This window comes from Telopea speciosissima, chromosome 9 (assembly GCF_018873765.1).
Source record: "Telopea speciosissima isolate NSW1024214 ecotype Mountain lineage chromosome 9, Tspe_v1, whole genome shotgun sequence".
In the NCBI taxonomy this organism is placed as follows: domain Eukaryota; kingdom Viridiplantae; phylum Streptophyta; class Magnoliopsida; order Proteales; family Proteaceae; genus Telopea; species Telopea speciosissima.
This window is the reverse complement of record NC_057924.1, coordinates 9,704,575-9,731,157: the sequence shown is the minus strand read 5'-3', so window position 1 is coordinate 9,731,157 and position 26,583 is coordinate 9,704,575. Positions and strand designations below refer to the sequence as shown.

Below are 26,583 nucleotides of genomic sequence, written 5' to 3'. Positions count from 1 at the left end.
CTACGTAGCCCCTACCCCAACGCAAGGAATCCAATGGCGGTAAAACTTTTCATGGGAAGTAGTTTTTTTGTCAAAGAGTGTGGCCTATGCAACATTCCCATGTGTTTGTCTCTCTTATCCTCAAAACAAGAGTTTTTATTTACCCAAAAAAATAACAAGAGTTTTTAAAGGATCCAGATCTTCTATTACCGAACTACCCAATAAGACCGTGCTGCCCAGACATGGTGCTGCGTGCAATGACTGCCTTACCCCCACTTGGGCATGGCATTTGGGCAGGGGTAAGGCGGACATTGCATGCAACACCGTATTTGGGCAGCACGGTCCTGCCGGGTAGCTCAACAGTAGAGGATCCAAATTGGTTTTTAAACGGGGGAAGAGAGAGATAGACTTAGGTGGCTAGTACTCTCAAATAGAAAACTGCTTCGCAAATTGGGAAAAATATCTCTGTTCCTTAAAACAAGGGAGCAGAGGAGTCTTTTTAAATAATTTTTATTTGTTGCTGTAACTGGAGCGCTGTTGTGCGCATCGTGTGGCGTAGCAGCGGCCATGTGTGCACAACGGGCCTCACTGTGCACACATGGCCGCTGCTGTGCCGCACGATGCGCACAGCAGCGCTCCAGTTACAACAGCGGATAAAGGTCCCTTTTTAAATGAGGAAGAGAGAGATAGACTTACGCTAGCGCTACGGATAGAGAACTAATTCCCAAATTGGCAAAAAAAAAAAAGGTAAAAAATTATCTATCCAAGAGTGTGGCTTATGCCAGCACTCCCATGAGTCTATCTCTCTCCTCCTCATACCTCTGCCCCTTTGTTTTAAAGAGGAGAGACATAGACACATGGGAGTGTGGCGTATATAGAAAACTGCTTCTCAAAAAAAAACTGTCTTACAATGCTAGCATGGACCACAGTCCCGTACAGAGTTCATTTTGCCTACCTGTGTCTGGCACAGGCAAGCAAGGCAGCGTTCTATTTCGCAAATTTATTGAAATTTAACCTCAAATGAATTAGCACGTGGCAGATATAAACGCGGCAAGGCCTCGAAGAGCGGTCTCTGGAGTCTGGCCAGTCCTCGATCCGGATCTGCTGGAACTTATTAGCTCCAACAATTAACAAAAACGAACTCGGAATGTTCTGTGGAGCATATAAATCTCTCATTCGCGACAAGATCCAAACCTCCCTTCTCCAAAGCGCCGGCTACCGGCGTATTGCAAGATCGGCCGGAAACAAAACAGCACTGTAGGTTGTAGCAGGAAAAAGGTGTCAAAAAAAAAGAGGGGGGGGGGGGGAAGGTTGTTAGTTCTTAACAGAAATGTAAAAGTCGTCAAACAGTCAGCAGCCATCAGCCACATCGAAGCCTGATGATGACCAACAACGACGGTGGCAATGGCTGAGATGACGACGATGGTTGTCTGCGCCAACGGGTGACAATGCCGGCAGGAATACCTCACCTGTGTATTATAGTTAAAATAGCTTGCACTGATAGCATTCACCATGTCAAGGTTGGTAGTCGGTTCTGCAAGCTGCAAGAAATTCATATTTCTCTAAAATTGTTTCCTTCTTGTTTGTTTGATAGGGTTTTGGTTTTCATGTTTCTTCTTTCTTTTTTTTCAATGTGTGGGATTTCAAGTTCTAAGTTTTCATGTTGATCGCAGTTTAGCATTCCGATGATCGTGTCTGGATACTTTTTAGTTAGGGTTTGAATGGTAGAATTGTTCTGCTGTCTTGTATTCCATCCTGTTTCCTGAGCTGAATTCGTTAAATTCGATTAGAGTTTGTTTGAAGAGCTTGCGGATGCGGATCGAACTTTGTTTGTGCTGTTTTGACACGGATTTTGTTGTCTAGTTCGTGAACTTCTATGAATTAAAGTTTCTGGTGAAGTAATTTTAATCAGGAAGTATAGTTTTATATCGTTGTTGTGGTGTTTTGTTTTTTTAGTGTGAATGTCTGCACGAATGTTTAAGATTCCTTCATCAGCTGGACATGAAATGTTTAATTGTGTTTAGTTAGCTTGGAATAAAATGAAATATTCATTTTACTCCAGTTCCAGCTCATGGGGCTCAAAATTAATTAATTTTTACTTCTAAACTTCGTAGCATTCTGCTTGGTGGAAGAGTAATATGTTTTTTGTTGGAAGTGTAGGTTTTTTTCATTTGGAAACATTCGAACAGTTGCACATTTCCTTCTCGTAAACCAGAGGACCAGCTTTATAGAAGTCAAGAAGAATGTAATACTTTTCTCCCTTGCTCTACCTTCCTCCATGAGCAGGTCATATTCGTTGTGTAGTCTTCCTAGTCGACATGCGCCGATTAGATCATACAAAGTGAAGGAGAATTTATACAAGGCTGGATATTCCAAGAACCTCACTTTTGTCTTAGCAAGTGATAACATGACACGTAATGCCCAAGTTATTTGGAAAAGACTTTCGCATATATGTTCATATGGAGGCTCAGCATTCCCACCAATAAGTAGGATTGCTTGTGCTGTCAGCTTGGCATTGGCCAGATCACACCTGGTAGCTCCTAGCATTTTTGCCTTTATTATAGGAGAGGTTGCATGGACACAGAGAACTTGGGCAGATGCTGAATACTTTCCAAAAGGAAACAATCTATACATGAATGCACGAGATGGACATGTCTATCTGACCTCTCTTGTTTACTCAGTCTTGGAGGGTGTTATTTTGTTTGTGAGATTGATCTATTTGGCAATTTTGTTTTCACCTGCGATGACAATGGCTCCATTTGTAGATTGTTTCAATGGTCGTTTTAGGAAAGCATGGCTTCACCTTGTCCATCATACACTAGAAATAGCAGGCCCAGCATTCATAAAGTGGGGTCAGTGGGCAGCCACCAGACCAGATCTTTTCCCTAAGGATCTATGTTCTGAGCTTGCAAAGCTTCATATGCAAGCACCACCACATAGCTTTGCCTACACGAAGAGGACTATTGAGAAAGCATTTGGTCGCAAGCTTCCTGAAATTTTTGAAAATTTTGAAGAAGAACCTGTAGCATCTGGAAGTATTGCCCAAGTGCATCGAGCTTCTTTGAGATTTCGGTACCCTGGTCAACAGGTCAAGCCCATTGAAGTTGCTGTGAAAGTTAGACATCCTGGTGTTGGGGAAATAATTAGGAGGGATTTTGCGATTATTAATGTGATTGCCAAGATATCAAGTTTCATCCCTACCTTGAAGTGGTTGAGGTTGGATCAAAGTGTCCAGCAATTTGCCATTTTCATGATGTCTCAAGTTGATCTTGCAAGGGAAGCTGCTCATTTGAGTCGGTTTATTTACAATTTCCGGAGATGGAAAGATGTATCCTTTCCGAAACCTTTGTATCCACTTGTGCATCCTGCTGTCTTGGTGGAAACTTATGAGCAAGGAGAATGTGTTTCCTACTATGTTGATGAGCTTGAAGGAAATAACAGAATTAAAAGTGCACTTGCTCGCATTGGGGTTCATGCCCTTCTGAAGATGCTTCTGGTACCATCTCTTACATTTTATATTGTTTTAATAACAGTTCTTTTCTCTTTCCTTCCTCTTTTTAAGCTAATGTTTAGTTAGATTTTCACCTATTCAAATTTTTGTGGATACTGCAAGACATCGGTGTCATTGGGTGTGATCAAATTAATTGCTGGCTTATATCCAATCTGTATGTATATACTCCTTAGTTTCTCCAAAAAGTAGAACTTGGAAATTAATGAAACAACAAATTAGTAGCTAGATATTAGAAACCATGCTTACCACCCTCCTTAGTTGGGGGGGGGGGTGTAGATAGGATGAACCCTAGGTTAGGATTACACACCTCTTCTAACAGGACCTCAAGCAAAATTGAGGAAAAAAAAGAAAAACAGAAAATATAGAAGAGGATATGACTTTTGATCTCCCACCAATAAGCCTAGATTAGAATCTCTCCAATAGGTGGAGCTTCTCAGTCTCTCACTATCTCTCACAACAAATCTGAATCTCATAGAGTAAAGAAAAGGCTCATGCCAAAATCTCATTAATCAAATTCGTGTACAAGGCTGGACCCCATTACAAACTTATATAGAAGACTCAAAACAGACTCAAATACTTCCACCAGAAAAAAAAAAAAAAAAGAGACTCAAACACTAAAATGAAAATGCCTCCTTTGGTTCGGAGCGCGCTTAAAGCTATAGGTCTTTGCTTTGCCCTGCTTTACATGCAAAAAGGTTCAGCTCCCAAATCGGATAAGAGAAAAAGGGCCATGTAGGTAAAGGGTTCCTCTCCACTCGGGACATTCTCTCTCACTCTCCACTCTCCCCTTCCCCACCCGCCTTAGTGGGTGATTGGTAATCTTTGCTTTTCAGCTTCATAATTGGGAATCAACTCCCCCTGCTCCTCTTTCTTGCTACGACACAATCAAACCCAAACAAACAAAATGTTGAATTAAATTGTACCAGTCTCTACTAGGGGTTATTACTCATTTTTGTAATTGCTGTTTTATTTTCCAATTATTTCTTCAATTAAGAGAAAGAAAGAGAATTGTAATAGTAGGTGAAAAATTCTGACACCAATCATTTACGGATGAGTATTACACCCAGAATTGACAAGCGGATGAGTTTTCTAGTTGGCTATGTTTAACTCAAAACAGGACTGGACTTGTAGAATCCTAATCCAGCCTAACTAAAACACTTAATAAAAATTAAAATAAAGAAATGAAGACACTACTTAACTAATCTCGTATGCCTAGCCTCTACTCATATTATAAGCCCATTAAAGTGATCCATTACAATGAAAACACATTGTATCAAAGGCCCAACACATACATAACCCAGCCCAAAGCTTATTTCTAATAAAATAGGCCCATTTAGGTGATTAAACTGCATCACTCCTACTCAAACCACTAGACATTAAAACCATAGTTGTCAAAGCGCAAGGCGACCCAAGGAGTTGGAGGGCCTCCTAAGCGCTTAGGCGGCCGCCTAGGCATCCTACTATTTTTTTTTTTAATGTATCCATTATTTCTAGTAGACTAGCATAGAAAATAGTGAAATAGCATATTAGCAATGATATAATTCTACTTATATGCTACATCAAATTAAATTAGCAGTTCAGAACTGAGTTCTGACAAACATAAACAATAAATCAGGTTAAAAACAGAGATTGAATTCAAGTTTAACTCAATATATTTTCACACAATGCCATATATTTCGAACAATAGCAGAACTGACCAATTATGCACATTTCACATATCACAACAAAATTTGATAAAAAGGTTAAAACTTAGCCGATAAACGAAAAAGGAGAAAAAGATTTTACAAAAGGGTGCTTGTCTACCTGATTCTCTAGGTTATTTTTCTGCAGGGAGTGTGTGTTAAGAAGCTTTCTGGAAGACCAGACTTGAAGACAGCAGAGCTACAAAGCAAGTTGTTGCAATTCTCAGTGCTCCTTTGGAGAAATACAACGATATTGCTACTGCTCTGATGCTTTCATACTGTCCTCGGGTGATGGATAGGGGTGTAAATGAATAGCCGAAATCCGTTTCCGAATTTGTGGCCGTATCCATTTAGCACTATCCGAATCCGTCCGAAAGCTAAACGGATACGGATACGGATAGGCTATAGCTATCCGAAAAGCTATATTTACATGTAAACGGATAAAATATCCGATCCGTATCCGTTTAGCACTATCCAAATATGTTCGAAAGCTAATTGGATGCGGATGCGGATATAGCACTATCCGAGCCGAATCCGATCCGTTTACATCCCTAGTGATGGATCACATTGATAATTAGCGATGTAAATGAATAGCCGAAATCCGTCTCTGTATCCATGTCCGTATCCGTTTAGCACTATTTGAATCCGTCCGAAAGCTAAACGAATACGGATACGAATAGGCTATAACTATCCGAAAAGCTATATTTACAAGTAAACGGTTAAAATATCCGATGCGTATCCGTGTCCGTATCCGTTTAGCACTATCCGAATCCGTCCGAAAGCTAATAGGATGTGGATGCGGATATAGCACTATCCGAGCCGAATCCGATCCGTTTACATCCCTATTGATAATGCTACAAATAAAGTCATGGCAAATCATCATGAAAAATAACAGCTGCATTTTGACTGCTGAAAAGGCAAAATGAAGTAAGAAAAAGCAGGGAAAAGGAGGAGGAGAAGAAGAAGATGGAGGAGGATGAGAAGGAGAAGAAGAAAGAAGAAGAAAGAGAGTAAATAAAAAAAACAAATCGATTAATAAATTACAGAGGAATGAAGGATGGACAAAAAGAAAAAGAACAAAACAGTGTGTCATGGTGAAGAAGAAGGAAAACAAAAAAAGTAAGGAGGAATAATAATAATAATAATAAACAGTGCATCATGGGAAATGAAAACTCAAACTTACCATTGTTGAAGCTGGAGATGCTGGATATGCCATTGCCGGAGTAGAGGACGAATAGCATCACAGCCCTACTGATTTCGTCTTATGGTCACGGGGAAGGTTAAAGATGTTAAACCCTTTTGAGGGTTGAGGTTGCAGGGTGTGAGTTGTGAGAGAAGATCCTCTTAACTCTATTTTATATACTTTGATCCCGTGTAGCAGGGTGCTTGTTATCCTGTATACATGCGAATGAAAAAAGTTAGAAATAGAATAAAAAAACTATATAAGTATAAGTTTTTTTTAAAAAAAAAATAAAACAAATATGCAAGAAGGCGAGTGCCCAGCTTATAAGGCGAGCCAAGGCGTCCTATGTGTCGCCCAGAACACCAAGACAGGCGGCACCTTTTGCATGTTCAATAAATCAAGGCCTGCCTAGCCTCCCCAAAAATACCTGGATGCTGCCTAGGCGACACTTTAACAACTATGATTAAAACCATTATAGAAACTGCCTACAAATCATAGTTGTCAAGGCGCCTAGGCGACCCAAGGCGTTGGAGGGCCAACTAAGCGCTTAGCGGACAAGGCACCCACATTGGCATCATGTAGGTGCCCTAGTATGTAAAAACACACTAAACTTTTCACAACATCACTTTCCAACAGCATGCCTGATAAACATATCACTGAACACACTAAAATGTTCACAATATGACTTTCCAACAGCATGCCTGATAAATTTTGCAGTAGAACAAGGTAAGCAATGGTATCTATGCTACTATTAGCAGTAATTTGCCTTGTGGAAGGAACAATACAGAAATACAGATTACATATTACAGAATAAATGATGCCTAAAGAATATAATAATATAGCAACCAAATTCAACATAACTTACTAGCTGGAGGTTTAAGAACCTTAGCCTTTGTTAATGGTCTCAAATCTCAGATTCTCTGTCACTGTACACCTCCTTCGCTGATCAGCAATATATAATGGTCTTAGCACAATATGCAGTATTGCAGAAACAGAATAAAAAAAAACAGGAAAAAAAAAAGAAGGGTAGAGGAGGAGGAGAGGAAAGGAAAGGAAAGGAAAGGAAAGGAAAGCAGAGGGGGAAAAAAGGAAAAGAAAAACAGAAGAGGAGTGGAAAAATGCAGCAAAACAGGGAATGAAGAAGAAAGGAAAGGAAAAATGCAGCGAAACAGAGAGGAAGATTAAAAAAAAGAAGAGAAGAAGAAGACTTACCAGTTGGGTTGCAGCCGGCTCGCAGTCGCCACATGTTGTTAAGATGCCATAAGGTTTCAGAGGAAGGGTTGCCTTGTGTATTGAGAAAGGGACGAAGTCTTGAGAATGTGCGTTTTTGATTTGACTCCTTTTTTTGTTTTTTTTTTTTAAATTTCATGGCATAGTTGTCAAGGCATCGCCCAGGTGTCACTTAGGCGGACGTGTTTTTATGTTTGTTATTTCATTTACTTAAGATGTTAGTCATAAGTAAGCCAATACTCCCTATTTAAATCCAATAAAAACAGTTAAAAAATCAAATTCCAAAAGGATAAAAAGTCAACCCCTCAGTTCAAGAACAAAAACTGCATTTTCGATGGTTGGTGAAATTTTCAACTTTCTAATGCTGTTTTTTTTTTTTTTTTTTTTTTTCAAATCTAAAAATTCCATAAATCTTAATATGGTAAAACATTGCTAAAAACCAAAAGACAGTAAAATATTCATTTGTTTTGATATAAAAAAAATATTTTCATTTAGAGTGATTTTGACAGCATTCGGGCACACCAAATAAAGTTTGACCGGAACATAACTCCTTCAAAATAAATTTGATTTAATCAATCTTGGATTTGTTGGAAAGCTGGTTTTGTGCTCTACCTGATACAACAAGTCTCATGTAAAAGAAAAATCATTTGACCAGTCAAACTTCTTAGAGAAAAAGAGCATTTCTCTAAACCGAGAGAAATTTAATTACTTGTAGATAAGATCATATTTCTAAGAACAGTATAAACCAAATGTGAGACTAGGTATACTGTGATAATGATCAATTCCAAGAACAATATAAACCACCTGTATGTTTTTGTTGTTTCAAACTTCCAATAGCTTGCTTCTTTAGTTCTGCTGACTTCTAGTCTATGTTGATTTTTGATGACTTGATGTGGCTTAATGTTGATTTTTTTTTTATGATATAAGGTATATATTGTAACATACTAAATAATGTTAGAAAAGAGGGGCAATAAAAAATAACACTTGGTCGCCTTGTTTGCCTAGGCAACACCTAGGCGGGTGCCTTGTTGCCTAAGCGCTTAGGCATACCTCCACCACCTTGGGTCACCTTGACAACTATGTTTCACAGCATGTGATTTCATGCATCTTGGTGTACCAAAAGTTTGTACACAAGCAAATAAAAAATTCAGGAGAATAATATATTAAAAAAGCCATTGAAAGTTTGAAACTATGACAAAATCAGATAAAACAACCAGAATCAATGAAGAAGAATAGAAGGAGAAAGAAGAAAGAAAAGAAGAATGAGAACTGACAGAGAGAGATCGACTAGGGAGAAGAAAGCGCTTATGGAGGAATAAAAATCACCATATCATCAGCCACAATATTTATTTATGTTGTAAAATAGGGCAGTTACACCATACGATAAGGATTCCACTAGTACAGGAAGAAAAGACAATAGACCATAATTACCCTCCAGTGGACTATTCATAAAGACTAGTTCATAGACTACAGACGATAACTTCCAACTATAAACTTGAACACAACTATAACCTTTAACACTCCCCCTCAAGCTGGAGCATATCTATATATATATATATATATATTTGCATGTAAACCAAATGCTCCAGCTTGGAACAACAAGAACAATTATAAACAACAGAACCAGTCTTGAACATATATATTACTCGTAGATGATAGTTATCACAGAGAGAACTTCCTTCCGACCGCAAAACCAACACATGCACACCAATTTTCAGAAGCAATAGTAGAGAAAAATCTTTGTGTCGAATAAATCTAAACAGCAACGAAAAAGATTAGCGGCAGAGAATGCCAACCGCAAGCCCAAATACCATAGCAACAACAACAACAACATCAACATCATAAGCCTTTCTCAAAGAAGGTAAGTAGTGATCTTCACAAAGAAGACAGAGAAAAGTGCAGCATAGGTTGCTGCGAACCACAGATTAAAGAGAAGCATAGTTTGCTGCGAACCACAAATAACAACATAAGATAGCTGTAAACCACAAATACAGCATAAGGTAGTTGTAAACCACAAGTAACAATATAAGGTAGTTGTGAGTCACAAGATAACAACATAAGGTTGCTGCGAACCACAAGAAACAAAACAAGATTGTTGTGAACCACAAATAACAATCTTGTTGCTGCAAACCACAAGTAACCATCTTCCTGAGAAAATATGTTGTTGATGAAAAGAGCAGACGACACGAACAGATAAACAGATGCCACGAGCAGATGCCACGAACAGATAAGTAGATGACACTATGCTGATGATGGCATGAGTAGATAATAGTAATAATCTTCGAATATCAGATGATAATTCATGATAACTCCAGTCTCCCCCTCACATGTAGCACTACACGTGGACGAATAGTGGAGGGAGTATACCAAGCAGTACTTAAACAGTAGAAGCAACATACCTTCACCAAATTAGCAGGTTACCAAGAACTGTAGAAAATAATGGATCTGATGACCAAACTAGAAGCAGTCTCCCATATGCGCATCATACTGTCATCTACAAGCCACAGAGGATGATCGCAGCAGAACATCAATATATTAAATCAACAATTACTCAGAAAACCACAGGGCAGAATCAGAGACAGCCTCAGGTCACAGATCATGGAGACGACCATGAACTCCCAACTGCAGGCGATAGGCCACCAAGAAATACATGTATAATCAATATGGAGTCTCAAATACACCCAACAAATAGTATTCAGTCAATACACAGCAGCAAGTCCAGCCCCAGACAAGCAGACGGGAAAAAAACCAAAACCGTAGGGAAGAAAAACTGAGTGATTTGGAGAAAAGCAGTGGCAGCCAATCCAAAGCACTGTTGAAGACCAATCTCTGATATATATAACAGTACCTTGGTAGTTGAGATGATCCAACTGTTGGATTGAAAACACAGTCCAATATTCAAGTGAAGCAAAAAACCTCCAAAACAGGGGTGCCACAAGGTATAACAGCAGCAGAAATCTTCCCTAAAACTTGGGTTCTGATGGTAGCAGTAAAAACAGCAAACTAGGAGTGTTATGAGAAGTGTACTTTTACGGTTTTACCAATGTACCGCCCATAAAGGGATCAAACCAGCAGTACCATAACCAGGATAAATAAGACCCAAAAACTGGGTGCCCAAAGAGGTTAGAATAATAGAAAAATACTCCATAACAAGGGTACTGCGAGGCGTAGTATAACAGTCAAACAAAGGTGCTGCAGGGGGTTAATCTCCACCAGTTTATTGTATTAAAATAATGATTGAAACCAGAGATAACATTACCAGGAAAAAAACCCAGAAAACAGAGATGCCACAAGTGTGTGAGGTTCAATATAATGCCAAAATGGGATCAAACCAGATCCATATGAAAAGCAGCAATCGAAACTCCATGCGCAGGAAACTTCATATTAACAGAAATCGTCATATCAGTAGAGAACTCCTTGTGCAGTGTGAGAAGATATCGTTTCCAGCAAGAACACTTCATGCGTAGATGAAACCAACATATAGCAGAACAGCAAGGCACCATCAAAACAGTAGAAACCCTAGTTCTTTTTCATATTGGATTAACTAGGGTATAATTCTTCTTCTTCTTCTTCTTCTTCATAGCTCTAATACCATGTGACAAATCAGATAAAACAATCAGAATCAATGAAGAAGAAGAAGAAGAGAAGGAGAAAGAAAGAAGAAGAAACTGAGAGAGAGAGATCGACTAGGGAGAGAAGGCTCACATATGGGAATCAAAATCACCTTACCGTCAGCCACAATATTTATATTGATAAAAAATGATTCCACTAACACAAGACTTCTCTATTAAGAAAAGACTATTGACCATAACTACCCTCCAGTACACCACACATAAAGGCAATAGTTCACAAACTATAGACTAACTTCCAACTATAAACTTTAACAGAAACAACTAGGTGCCAACATGCATTGGATGGCCAGAAGCACTTGGATGCCAAGGTGGCGCCTTGACAGCTATGCTACTAATTACCTAACCTTTCTTACCTGTTTCTAAGAAATTACTATTACGGCCCCAAAATCTATCGACCTCCTATTAGCCACTCTTAGACCAATAACCCACTTCTTTAAAATCTTTGCAATTAGCCTTCCTACCCCGTATTGAATCCCATGGGCTAGTTGTGATGAATCAGAGGTTCAACATCCATTTTTCTCTACTTGACCAAAAGTGCAAATATTCTCCATCTTGGAATAAGAAGACCTTGAGTTAAATGAGCTGCATGGGAAGAGCTTCACGACATTGAAGAAATGTTCTCACTCCAGTCAAATAAAATAATGCTTCTGCATCATCTAGATGGTTACCTAGTCATGAGGTCATCATTTCAAGATATAGATCATATGAACTAGACAATGACGCAGAAAATTATGGTGTTAATTTGAATTAAGTTTTGTAGAACTACATGTGACCTTCCATCTAGGCTATTCTTATGTTACTCTTGGTGTTTTGCATTCTGTCATCCTTGGGTAGCTGTGTATTTGATCTCATAGCTGTTCACCTGCGCTAATATCTTTATTTATGATATTTAAATTTCAAATCCCCACAATTAGCTTAGCAAGTTTGGATGATGGTAATTGTTTTTCCGCTAGACAATTAAATGAGTTGTTCAGATACGATGGCTGGAATTGAAGTATTTTGAGATATCATATTCTTTTCAGGTGGACAATTTTCTCCATGCAGACATGCATCCTGGAAATATCCTTGTCCGGGTGACCCATAGCAAATCTTTGCACAAGCCCAAGCCTCACGTCATTTTCCTTGATGTAGGCATGACTACTGAGCTTTGTAAGAGTGATCGAGAGAATTTACTGGGGTTCTTTAAGGCTGTTGCCCTTCGAGATGGCCGCACTGCTGCAGAGTGCACACTGAGATTGTCAAAACAGCAGAGCTGCCCGAATCCTGAGGCCTTTGTCGAGGTAAAATATATGTGGTTACATAGCATTGTTAGTAGACTGAATTCTATTAACATTGTTCTTTGTAATACCCTTCAACAAAGGCTTTTACAAATTTGTCATTTGTTCCTAGACCGAAGTTATATACCAGTTCTCTTTACTAGATCTGAAGTCCTTCCTATTGCTAGGATGTTTTTACGATCCTATCCTTGTGAGTACTGGCCTAAAAAAACAAAGGTTACCTTATAAAATCTCAGAAGGTTTTTGATATAGGACTGCCTAGGGATTTAGATTTCTAGGGCTGAAATACAGGTAAAGGTAGTAAGAAAAAGGTTAGAACTGATTAATATTAAGAAACTGAAGAAATTAGAGGAAGGATAATAAACCAGGTACTGTTAGGAGAGACTCCCAACTTAAGACTTATCTGAAAAATAGAAACTAAGCTTTCCAAAAACAGATACAGGTCCCCACAACTTAAAAAAGGTAAATTGAATTCATGCTCTTCCCAATACCCAATATTGGGACTGTATAATGGGCCCATTAGGCCATTGCAAGTAACCCCATGAAAAAACGAAGCCTGAAACCACATGACATCAAAACAAGCATCACTTTTCACTTTTGGTTGCATCAGTTTTTCTATTTTGGTAGATGATTACACTCTTAGAGATTTTGGATTAGTGATAGAGGATATGTGAATGATGATGAAGACTTTAATAGGGAATCCAAAAGCAATGGAGAAATCAAGAGATTGAGATGTGGGGTAGTTAGGGAGAAAATTGAGGGAAATTGATCAGAAAATAAATAATTCATTCAGGGAATCGGAAAATAGCAGATAAACTTCCAGGGTTGTTATAGATTCTTATCAGATTGCATGGACTTTCTGAGGGAGAAACATCTTTGTTTGAACCTTTGAAATGCTCTTGCATCTACCCCTTTGATTGGGAGAAACTCGGCCATGAGTTTTGTAAATGATCAACAACTCACTTCCATAATGATCCTGTGAAGTAACCTTAAAGAGAACTTGCGGTAGGAAGATAGTCAGCTATGATCGAACTTTGTTGTGGAGGAGCTAATCTGGAAAGATCAAATCAAGACAGACGACTTCTCATTGCCTTTACATCAAATATTTCCACATCATATGGGTTCTTTAATGTTCCTTGATTCTTTGGTTATCTTTGTAGAATTTTCTGAACAAGATTGATTCTGTACCTTTACTGTGATGTTTTCATAGGTTCCCCCTTCCTTTCTCTTCTTTCCTGAGTATAGCACCATATTCATAACTTTCTTGAAGTTGTTCGAGTGAGCAAGAAACTATTTCCAAATATTTCTTGAGATCTTGAAGTCCAATGAGAATTCTGTACGGTGTAATGGTAATGAAAAGAATTTTTGATTCAGGTCAACGGAAATTTATTAGAGCATTCCGTATTTAAGTTTCTTCTGGTAAAACTTGATATAAGAATTCCCAACTTTGGAAATATGGGGCCCAAGGAACCAAACCTTTATCGTTTAAAATTAGCTATTTTGGTAAATATCTTGCCATTCAGAAATTACGTTAGCAGTTAAGAATATGGAATAGAAATGAAGATTGAAACAGGAAAATTTAAATCAAAAGGACTAAATCAATAATTCAAGGGAGAAAATTCGAAGAAATTGATTAGAAGATAAGAGAACCTATTAAAAACAAATCAGGTTTGAAGTAATTATAAAGAGTTCTTGAAATTATTAAAGATCAGTAATCCTCTTAACAGCAGGCAAGGACGGTAGAAAAACTTATGCAATTGTTCTAGGTTCTAATCAATTTGCATAGAATGTTCTGTAGCTGGAAATCTTCAAGAAAAGGAACTTAGAACTTTAAAGAACTGGAAAACAAACACTGTTAACTTCAGATAATAGCAATGGAATGACCACTGCCAATCTAGAAGAATACCTGCAAGCAACCTTATATTTATATTCCATAACCAAAATCCTGAATTATAGTTTCCCATGGAGTGATTGTGGAGTCTTTCTTGAATTCCTACCATTAGGAAAAGAAAAACAACTCTTAACACTCCTAATCCTAATCAGACACCCTGTTTTATTTTAGGTACTCCCTTGAGTGCTTGACAACTTTCACAATTAGGTTGTAAACTTTAGAAATAGACTCAAAAAAAAATTCTGAAATGTGAACAAAACAAAACTTTTTTGACATGGTAATCCCATCAAATACCAACACCCTATCAATATACTGGATATAGCTTTCCCAATACAGTTGGGATTGCACAATAATTGTCTTGTTGGAATGGTAACTGATTAAGTTCTCAAGTAGTGACAAAATCATACTAAACAGGGTTTGAGCTTTGAAAATAAGCCTCAGGAAACAGCAACATTTAGTGGAGCAGTCTATGGGTCGCCTATAATTATTCTATCCAAAAAAAAAAGTAGAAAAAGAGAAAGAGACGTGACTAAGGGTAATATAACCCCGCGAGTTGAATTTGTATTTTCCAAGTAAGACACCATCTTTTGAAGTATTAGTTAGACTTTAGTTCTTCCTGCATCACTTTCACTTTTTTTGTTGGGTGGGAATTACTAGATTCTAGGATTGGATTGACTATAAATAATTACAACAACAATAACTAAACCTTATTCCAACTAAATAGGTTCGGTTGATTGACTATAAATAATTGTAAATAAGAAAAATTCAGAGTCTGAATATAAGATGGTTGACCCAGTAGTTTCTACTTGTAAGCATTAAGGTCATAGGCTTGAAGCAATAGGATTTCTTCACTTTCTTGAACTCTAAGAAATCCAGCTAGGGGTGCAACTCAGGCTGAATGTGGACTCAATTTCAATGAAATCAGGCTGGGTTTGGTCTCAGTTTGATTCATAATTGATCAATTTCTCACCCCAGGCCCACCCGAGTTGCACTGCTAAATCCAACTAAAATGGGCTCTTCTAGTTGCTACCAAATTCATCATTCTTCGTATACAAGGTTCAACAAATTTCGTCTACTGTATACTTTCCCTTATATAGCCTATTCTACACCTAATTTGGTCTTATAAAGTATAACATTTAATAAAACTAATTGAAATATGCAATAACAATGAAGAGCCATAAAATTGGAAAGCAGTACATAATTTCAACCATTTCGAGCAAAATTTCAATCGTTCTGGTCATTTTGCTGAAATTTCAACCAAAGACTTGTAAACCTGTCAAGTTGCTGGTGGTTTTGTTTTGATCAGGTTCGAAAGCGAGATAAACTGTTGAAGGTCAAACTATGCTCATATACCATCCACAAATTCTGAAATCACAGAAAACAGGGTCATCATTTGGCATTGGCTACTATTTTGAAGTGAGTCACAAAATTGAGTTGATACTCCACCCATGGAGAGCTGAGGTTGTGAGGAAGCTGACTTAGGTTGTTAACAACCTTCTTGTTCTTTAATATTGTTTACTTTTATGGTGTTACCTGGTTAACCAGTGCAAAAGAAGTAGCAATTCCTTCTTGGCCATATATGTGATAATAACATTTTGGTTTTTCAACAGGAGGTGGATAAGGCATTCAGTTTCTGGGCTACCCCAGAAGGGGATGGTTTCAATCCTTCTGAGTGCATCCAGCAATTGCTTGAGCAAGTTCGACATCATAAAGTCAACATTGATGGCAATGTTTGTACTGTGATGGTTACTACTTTGGTTCTTGAGGTATAATGCCCTGTTTTGTTTGTTTCATCATTTCATGTGATACACATTCAAGCCTGTGAAATGTTGAATAAATCTAAAACCCCCAAAAAAGAACTGTTGGATGAATCAGCATTAGTCAGCAGTAGATCCCATCCCTTTGTTGGGACTTCAGCCTCAGTAAGCCATATGTAACTCAACTGCATGTCTTGGCAATAGATGAAGATATACTTTAATTTTTGTAAAGTTTAAAAAGGGGGATTTGATCCGTGGTTTCAGGGCTTATGATGCCCACAAGACTTTGTTCAACTAGCATGCTGGTTTGTTTCGCTGCATCAGCAGAAGGATGGTGGTACTGGTGAAAAAAAGCCATTTTGTTTTTACAAATCTTATATCCTGATATAGCCATTTATATGTCAGATGCCACATAGGCAAAGTTTGCAAACATCCAATTTTCCTTTGGTTTGATGCTTAACAAGTGCAGTATGGTGCCTGTCCTACAGAATGCCAAATGTCAATCTTGTCATATTGGGGTAAATTCTGATCGATGGTTGGAATGGGACATTTAGATTTCTGCCTTCCCTTCCTTATCCATCAAATATTCAAATATCTTGGTTTAAAGCTGTTTTAGTGCAGTTCAGAAGAACAAGAAAGCCAGCAACAAACCAGGCCATTGGATTAGACCAAGAATGGACCAATATGTTTAATTTTGAGTGTCCAAAGAGTTATATGAACCATGGGCTTAGTGTTTTTGGGTTTACTATTGTAATGGGCCAATTCTATAAGCTCAAACATTAAGGATTTAATGTGTGTATGGGATTAGTGTTAGTTTCTATTTTAAGTTGTATTTTTTATTTTAGTAGTGTTTTTAAAAGGCTGGACAGGTTACCTACATTCCAGCTCCTAGTTTCTATTTTGGAGAAGACTTAAGTTATAAGATTCTCCCTACCTTAGATAGGGGTTTTCTATTTTGCTTATTTCATTGAACTATAGAAGTTATAAATAAAGAGTAGGGGATCACACTACCCCAGCAATTTGAGTTATTGAGAAACTTGGCTTTTGCCTCTTTGGGTTAGTGGTGATGCACCTCCAGCCCTGTTGTGGTATTTCAATAGATTAGGATAGGTGGTTGGTGGTGATGCGCTTCCTATAGGCCTAGTGGTGATTCTAGGTCATATCCTTTTCCCTTCTTCATTCTCTCTTCTTTTTCTTCAGTTCATAAGCTCAGTTTCTGAGATTTTACATCCTACTGCTCGTAAGAACAACTATTCCTGAATCAGTTTAGTACTCACTCGTCAAATCTCAAAGGTAATCTGTACTGGTTCATTCTCTTCACGTTTGACTTCTATTGTGGGTTTTAACTTTGTCTTTGGTTCAGACTTCCATTCAGGGTCTGGAGTTTTGTTTGACTAGCAATACTGATTGATTAGCTACCTGCATATGCTGTCCTCACAACCATGCTGAAATGAAGTCACCACCTGCAGTGATTCTCAGTCCAGTTACTAAATTTCTGAGTTTCCATTGCAATATCCAGTAGAGTTTCTAATTTATTAACACTGTTCTGCAGGCTCTTAAATTCAGTTTCCATTTCTGGATGTTTATATTTTGATTGGCTTCTAAATTCTGACCATCATTTCTAGTTCTTGTCAATTACTAATTCTGTTGTTTTTTGGAAGTTGCTTTTTTCTGATCACTGCCATATCTCCAGTTCCATCCATTGGATATTAGCCAAACTTTGAAGGATTGTTCCCTCTCTACTATAGTGCTACTCAAGTATGGAAATCAAGCAATGATTGATTCAAGAGAAGAAGCAAGAAGGTAAGAGCTGAGAAGAGGAGAAGAGAAGGTGAGAGAATAAGAAAGAAAAAAAGAAGAAGATGTGCAACCGTATGGGAGAGAGAATCGATTTCTCTCCCCTATATTCTTTACTAACCTATTCCATAAGAATTACATACACCTCCCTAGGAAGGTAAAAGGTAAAAAAGAGAAAATTACAACTTAAGGAGACAATACAATAAACATATGACTAAAGTACCCCTATTACATAAACTCTACCACTCCCCCTCAAGCTGGAGAATAAATGACATACATTCCCATCTTGTACAGAAGGGTACTGAACTAGTGAGGGATGAGACCTTTGGTGAAGTTATCTGCCAATTGATCACTTGTCTTCACAAAGGGAGTACAAATGCAACCAGAGTCAATGTTCTCCTTGATGAAGTGTCAATCTACTTCAATGTGCTTTATTCGGTCATGTTGCACAAGATTATGAGCAATACTAATAGCAACCTTGTTATCAAAATAGAGCCGCATAGGTCCCTCGGTGTCAAATCCCAACTCTTGGATCAACTATCTCAACCATATGAGTAACATACGCCATGAGCCATTGCTCTAAATTCAGGGTCTGGAGTTTTGTTTCTTGCCACGACAGGTTGTCTTTTGCTCCTCCATGTAACCAGGTTACCACCTACAAATGTACAATAACTTGATGTAGACTATCCGCTAGAAACTGAACCAGCCCAATTGGCATCAGTGCAGCCCTCTATCCTCAAATGCCTGGCATATAAAAGTCCTTTCCCTGGAGAGGATTTCAAGTACCCGATGATGCAATATACAACATCCAAGTGCCCGCTCTTGGGGGCATGCATAAATTGGCTTACTATCCCAGCTGCATAGGTGATGTCTGGGCAAGTCAAAGAGAGGTAGATCAACTTCCCAACTAATCTCTGGTACTTTCCTGAATTAATAAGGGATGAACCACAATCTTCACCAAACTTGTGATTTTGATCAATTGGAGAGTTTGTTGGGTTACAACTCAACTTTCCTATTTCTTTCAACAAATCTAGCACAAACTTCCTTTGGCAAATATTTATTGCCTCCTTTGATCTTGACACTTCAATCCCCAAGAAGTACTTCAAGGTTCCAAGGTCTTTAATCTCAAACTGTTGGGCCAAGTAGAATTTCGGTCTACTTATCTCAACCCTGTCATTCCCAGTTACAACAATGTCATCAGCATAGACAGTAAGAGCTGTGATAGTACCATTACCTCGCCGGAAACCAAGCCTTAGGAAATTGTTTGAGGCAATAAAGTTCTTTTTTTAGGCGATACACTTTCCCTTCAGCTGAAGGAAACTTGAAACCAGGTGGAGGTTGCATGTATATTTCCTCTTCTAGGTTAACATGGAGAAAAACATTCTTCACAATCAACTGATAAAATGGCTAGTGTCTATAGGCTACCACTGATAAGAGGACTCTTCTTGAGTTGTGTTCGGCCACAGGAGCAAATGTCTCCTGATAATTAATCCCATACACCTGACTGTATCCCTTGGCAACCAACCGGGTCTTATATCTCTCTATAACACCATTTGGTCGCTAGTTAATTGTGTAGATCCATCTGCATCTGACTAGAACTCTCCCCCTGGGGAGATCAACTAGTTTCCTAGTACCATTCTTCTCAAGGGCCATCATTTTCTCTGACATGGCTTCCTTCCACTTTGGGTCAGACATGGCATTAGTAACATTCTTGAGAATGGAAGAGGAAAGAGCAATAGAAAATGCAACATTTTGGAGAGATAGCATCATAGGAAACAAACTTGGCTATGGGGTTAGTGCAAGCTCTCTTTCCCTTTCGAATGACAATGAGAAGATCTAACTTAAAGGGAGGAGAAGGAATGTTACCTGATTGAGGAAGGTGGAACTCAGGAAGTGGATCCAAAGAGGACTCTTGGTAGGTCTTCTTTCCTTTCTTCCCCTTTCTTTTGTACACAATTAACTCCTCCTTATTGCCAGAACCAACACCTGAATGATGACAAACATCAACAACATCCACTTCTTTGTGTTTCCCAATATCAACTAGGAATGCAGAGATAGGCAAACGTGGGAGAAAAGGGATGACATCGGCAGCCTTTTCACTCCCACTAGTCTCTCCATGAAGAGGATGCTGATGAGGAGTAAAGAAAGGTATAGATTCAAAGAAGGTGACATCTTTGGAGAGAAGTCGCCCCTGAGAGGAGGGATGGTAGAACTTATACTCCTTGGTAGAGGAGGAATATCCAACGAAAATGTATTTGAGTGCCTTGGGGACAAGCTTAGTCTTAGCAGATTTATTAACATGGACATAATTGGCACACCCAAACACCTTAGGAGGAAGAGAGAAAGCAGGTTCCTGAGGAGACAAGATTTCCAAAGGGGATTTGGAGCCAAAAGTTAAGTTGGCATGCAGTTGATTAAAAAGGCGGCAACATGAAAGGCATTAGACCAAAAAGTCTTGACATGCATGCCAAATAGGAGATTCCTAGTGACTTCCAACAAATGATTTTTCCTCTTAGCTACCCTATTTTGTTGGGGGTGTGTCATCACAAGCAAACTGATGGATAATGCCATTGTCAGTAAAAAGTTTTGGAGACCACCATACATATACTCTACCCTCTTATCAGAACGAACAATTTTAATGCGAGTACCAAATTGAGTACAAATCAGCTGATAAAAATTTTTAAAGGCATCGTAGACATCACTCTTTTTTTCATAAAAAAAGTCCAAGTGGACCGGGAATAGTCATTAACAAAGGAAACAAAATAACGATAACCAAACAAAGTAGTGGGAGTAGGTCCCCAAACATCAGAATGCACAATATTGAAAGGAACAATGGATCTATTACCATGACAGGGATAAGAAGAACGACAATGTTTAGTAAAAATACGTGGTTCACACTGAAAAACATGAGAAGAAGAAAAAGAAGTAAACAAGTGTGGTAATTGTTTTTTCATAACAACAAAAGAAGGATGGTCTAAACGCTGATGCCAAAGCATCATAGAATCGATAGTATTGTTGTCATTCCGGCCACACACATAGGACTGAGCAGTAGGCAAAACAGGTGTGCAGGGCTCAAGAAGGTAGAGTCCCTTCTCCTCACATCCACTGCCAATAATCCTCTTCGTCACTAGATCCTAAAAAAGACAATGAGAAGGGAAGAATGTGACACAACAATTCAAGGATTTGGTTAGGTGACGCATAGATAATAGATTAGTGGCAAAGTTAAGAACATGAAGAACAGAGTCAGGGGAAATAGAAGAAGTGACCTAAACACTACCCTTACCAGAAATAGAAGAACTGGAACCATCAGCAATCCTAACCTTATCCCTATTAGAGCAAATAGAGTAGGAATCATAACACTAAGACATACACTAGTCATGTAATCGGTGACACCAAAGTCAATGACCTAAGAGGGAGCAGTGTAAGGTGCAGATGTAGAGGCCTGCAAGGCTGAGGCCAAAGAGTCTGACACTGTGGGAGTAGTAGAAGAGCTACCCAGCTGGGATATCATCCTGCGGAATGCAACAATATCATCTCTAGCAAGGGAATCATGATCTGCCTGTAGTCTAGATGGGTACCCCATAGGCTTAGTCTTAGCCGTCACGGTGTGGGCTCTAGCTCCCCCTCTCCTGCCACCACACAACCAGGGGGACAGCCATGAAGCACCCAATACCTCTCTCTAGTGTGCCCAGATTTCCCACAATGATCACATCTTAGTCTATCTCTGTCATCCACGGGGTCTAGGCCTCTTCCCCCACCTCACCAGTCTCTGTGGGAGCTAAAGGCAAGTGCAGATCTCTCCAGGGATTGTGCAATGTCCATGGCTACTCTTTTGGTCTCCTCACTCTGTAAATAGCTACGTACCTCATCTAAAGATGGAAGGGGTGACCGTCCTAAAATTTGTGGCTGAATTGGCTCATATTCTGGGTTCAGCCCGCCAAGTAGAATAAGAACACGTTCCTTCTCAAGTGTCCTATATACATTTGCCTCATCCTCGGGGTTGGACAGTTGGAGGTTCCTATAATGATCATACTCCTCCCAGAGACCAAAAACAGTGTTGTAGCATTCAGAAATACTACTGTCACCTTGCTTCATTGTGATTACTTTTTGAAGGAGTTGGTAGACTTTTGCCGGGTCACCCACTCAGTCAAATGTCTTGGAGACACTGTCCCAAATATCCTTGGCAGTCTCCTTCCTTATAAACCTTTTACCAATCTCGGGTTTCATAGAGAAAATCAATCAAGTCATAACGGTTGAGTTCTCGGTGTCCCATTTCAGATACGTAGGATCAGTTGACCCAAGAGCCTGTAACCAAGTAATGTACCCCGGCTTCCCCCGACTTTGCATAAACAACTTCATAGAATGAGCCTAGTCCAAATAGTTGGTGTTGTCCAACTTCAGAATGGATATCTGGGTATTGGGGTTCTCAAAGATAGTCATGCTAGGGTTGGTACTACCCAAACCACTAGCCGAAGCTTCCACAGGTCCATTGACTTTAGACCCAGACATGATAGCACACTTAGTGATTCAGTGTGAGACTTAATCAAATGGGGTGTACGCTCTACCCAGAAAACAAATGCAGCAAGCAAACAAACCACAGTTACTTGAATAAAGTCAAATCAATTGCACCTTTCGCCATGTAGCTTCATTCCATAACAACCAATAAGTCTCACATAATGGAACTCTCCAACTAACAACAACTATTTAACACATCACAAGGCATTTCAGACGAAACAGAGGGAAAACTGAAACTGGCGATACCTGTCAAGCTTGGAGAAAATGAGTTGTGCTTCCATAGCAACCCAGCCCCTAGGGAGGTGAAAGCTACCTCCTGGGCGATTCTAACAAACCGAGCCACACTCCAAATGGTTGCTCGATGAGAGAGAAACATGAACATGAAGGGAGGACTGGCGGTAACCCTGTGTTGAGCCCCTGGTTCTTTGATCGACTTTCACAACCCCCAATCTTCCTCCATTTGGTCTTTAGTTGATAGTAGAACTCCATTAGATCTTATAAGTATATTATCTTACATGATATAGCATCTATTGGAACCCTCTACTTTTCTAGGGTTCCTAAGAGAGGTATAGACGAAATTTAGCTTGGTTGACTCTCAAACCAAGCTCTGATACCAACTTGGAAATCAAGCAAGGATCGATTCAAGGGAAGAAACAAGAAGGTAAGAGCTGAGAAGAGAAGGAGAGAGAAGAAGAAAGAAAGAAAGAAGAAGAAGAAGAGATGTGCAACCATATGGGAGAAAGAATCGATTTCTCTCCCCTATATTCTTTACAACTTAAGGAGACAATACAATAAACCAGTGAGTCAGTGACTAAAGTTCCTCTATTACATAAACTTTTCCTATTAACAGCTCGACCAGGTTTTCAAGGCCATCAATTCAGTCCATCTCAGATTATTTAAAATCTCACTATTTTTGTCCTGAGGTTGTGTGCTATGATCCTTACCTGTGGTTTGCATCTGAACCTACTGTTAGGTTAACCATATTGCATTACACTTCTTAAATATTATGTGTAACTATCACACTGTAGCAATAGAGTAACAAGTTCATGCCAATATTATCTGAACTCTATGGTATAACTTAAGCTTCTCATTGGCATCTACTTATTCTTCTAAATGATTTTTCTGAACTTTCAGGAAACCAGATGTATTTTGAGTCCATTGGTTCGTATGAATCATTTTTTATATGAATAGAATTATTTGTCCATTAAAATTTCTAGAACTCTGAAGTCCCTTTTAGTTTTGGAGGTTGGTGTCACATTTTTTTGGCGATCTCATATCAGTGATTGGCACAACTTCCAAAATTTGTTTGCAAGGTTAAAAGGAAGAGATCTCTCTCCATGGGCCATGTTTTTTGGTCACACCGCATCCCAAGTGGAAATGGAACTTACTCTGTGGACCTAATGTCCACATCAGCCTCTAGTCATTTGGCAAGTTTCAGTTCAAAGGGAAATAAAGCTTATAAAAATGCAAAGCTATTCAGTCCTTACTTAATAACTTGAACTTTTGGGATAAGCGGTTGTAACATGGTATCAGTGCCAGGAGGTCGGATGTGTGATCCTTATTAAGTGCAAAGGGTTTGTGTTATGTGTTGTGTGCCCCTTGGTGCCACGTGATGGCGCCACCACATGATAGTGTCACTTGTAGAGCGGTGTGTGTGTGTGTCTATGGGTTTGCATGTGGGGGGGGGGGGGGGTTGATGTGTGTTGGTATATATTGTTGTAACCTTTACTCAATAGCTCGAGCTTTTGGGATAAGGGGTTGAACAATGTTGAAACAGCTGGTCTCTTAAAAATACAACATAATTTCACATCATGGTGGGCCATGTGGTTAAGATAACGAAATCTACACATGGCTGATCTACCATCCAATGGTCAGGTGGCCAAAACAGTTGTCCATGTAGCAGAATCCATGGCATGTGGAAGGAAGCTATATATGCAGGCTGTGGAGAAAAAAAATGTTCTTCCCATTAAGAGGAAAGGGATTTGTAATTTAGTTTTTGAGATTGTTGTGAATATATTTGTGATTTAAAATTATTAATAAAAATCTGATCAGAAGGATTTCAGTTAATCTGCTAAGGTGCATTGCTGACATGGGATGTGATAAATTACACTGTTACTGTCTTATGAATTTTTTGCAGTCTGTGTCATGGTCAAGGATTGAATAGAAGGTAGAACATTAAAGATTCTTGGGTTTTCAAAACTTTGACTTTTCCCTCTCTTGGTAGGGCTGGCGGAGGAAGCTTGATCCAGAATACAATGTGTTGGACACATTACAGACACTGATATTGAAATCTGACATGGCAGAATCTCTCTTTTACACAATTGAAGGACTCATGGCTCCATAGAAGGTGCTCATCTCTTTTCAATTTTTGCAAACAATTTTTACAATGAAAGTAAAATATAAATGATACATATCCCTCTCTTCAGAAATAACATAATCTGCATCTGAATTCTATTTCTGTCCTTCTCGTTGCTCCAACTTTTGCTTTTGGATAGTTGTCTTAGTAGACAAGCTATGCCTTCTGTATATTGTCATGTATTAATTGTTTTCAATGAGTACCATGGGTTAATCCTGTATCACAAGCAATAATAGTGAAGAAGGGACAGCAGCGGAATCAAATGAAATGTTGATTTTTTTGTTTCCTATTTTTCATTCTGATTTGTAGCTGTGCATATCAATTCTCTTTTGATTCATAACTATGCTTTTAAGGCTTGCGTTTGATGCATTTTCTGTCAATCATGGCCAAAGATCAACTTTGGTATCGGAATATGTTGTGATATTCTCGTACATTTAAAATAGTGTTTTTTTTTTTTTTTGGGGGGGGGGGGGGGGGAGAAACTCTAATCAGGTATTGAGAGGGGTGGGGATTGGAATGCTAAACTGTCTCGGATTTACAATCAAAGAGTGATATGGTAGAAACTCTAATCATGTATTGAATGTCGAAATCAAACGTGCAATATTTAGTTACCTGTGTAGCTGCATTTTCTCTCTGAGGTTCTTTTAAAATTTGCTCCATTCCTTACATGGTATTCCATCTCTCTCAAACTCTTTTGGGGGAGTGGGGGTTAGGAAGCACCATTTTAGATCTGTGTGTTAGGAGTCATATTTTTTGTATTGATTTGATGCACACTAAATTGTGAAGCTGGCAGTGATTTTGAAAGATTAACTTAGTTTAAGCGACTGAAAGCATGTCACAGTGGACAATACAATATAACATTGTGATGTATGAATTACGATGAAAAGGAAAAAAGGCGAAAAGCATCCATTCTTGTCAGAGTCTTGTATGTGGGTATGTCCACAAAATGGAAATAGGCATGCCCTTGTTTTGTAGGATCTATTTGGGGCATCCTTAAAGAATTGTAAGATGTAATTTGCTTTTTCACAAACAATTCACAGATGCATGGATTTGAACAATGTGTGTAATTTATGATCCTCTGCTTGTTTGTTTTGTTCTTAAGTAAAGTTAATGGGGAACAAATATGAACAGAACATGAATATTTTGTTCCAACCACAATCTATAATAAGCCTATCATCTTATTTATTTGTTGTACTTTTAGGGCCAAGTTACCCAGGAAGGCCCATCCTGATAGTCTTGTCTGGATGCCCAAGTTTCTGTCATTTGATAAATCAGATGAGCTCAAATTTTGTGGGACAGGTAGATCTTAAGGTTCCTAGCCTGTTTCAAATTTCAGCCCAAACAGAGTTAATGAAATTGCAAATTGAAGTTCTGAAAATCTAGGGACTACAAGAGGGTGCATGAGCATTACATGGATGGCATGAAAAAAATACGAGGATGCATGCCAATACATGGGGTTGGTATCTGATTGTATTAGGTCTTGAAATTTGACATGTGGCTAACCTAATCTTAGACCTATCGATCCAATTGTTAGAATGGTCACATCTTTTAATGCAAAACGAGAATATCAATAGGATTGGGGGCTTGGATTCATCCCCCCCAATTCTATTGATATTCTCATTTTGCATTAAGAAAATGACTAAGTTAGCTGGTGTGAACTTTTTTTTTTTTTTTTTTTTTTTTTTTGAGAGATGGAGGAGAGAAGGTTAGCTTTGGGAAACAAAATATTGTTGTCACCACACGAGTGACAAATTCATTGTAATCATGGCTCTC

The 26,583-nt window shown here is 38.7% G+C and overlaps 1 protein-coding gene across 1 annotated transcript; it reads left to right on the top strand.

The window, feature by feature from the left end:
* The first annotated feature begins 1,340 nt into the window (after positions 1-1,340).
* On the top strand, positions 1,341-25,091 carry LOC122640403 (uncharacterized aarF domain-containing protein kinase 2-like). The gene is made up of 5 exons (XM_043833577.1): positions 1,341-1,499; positions 2,140-3,475; positions 12,240-12,497; positions 15,996-16,151; positions 24,679-25,091. Exons 1-5 carry the CDS (start codon positions 1,492-1,494, stop codon positions 24,796-24,798), a joined length of 1,878 nt encoding a protein of 625 aa, XP_043689512.1. The 5' UTR covers positions 1,341-1,491; the 3' UTR covers positions 24,799-25,091.
* The last annotated feature ends 1,492 nt before the right edge of the window (positions 25,092-26,583 follow it).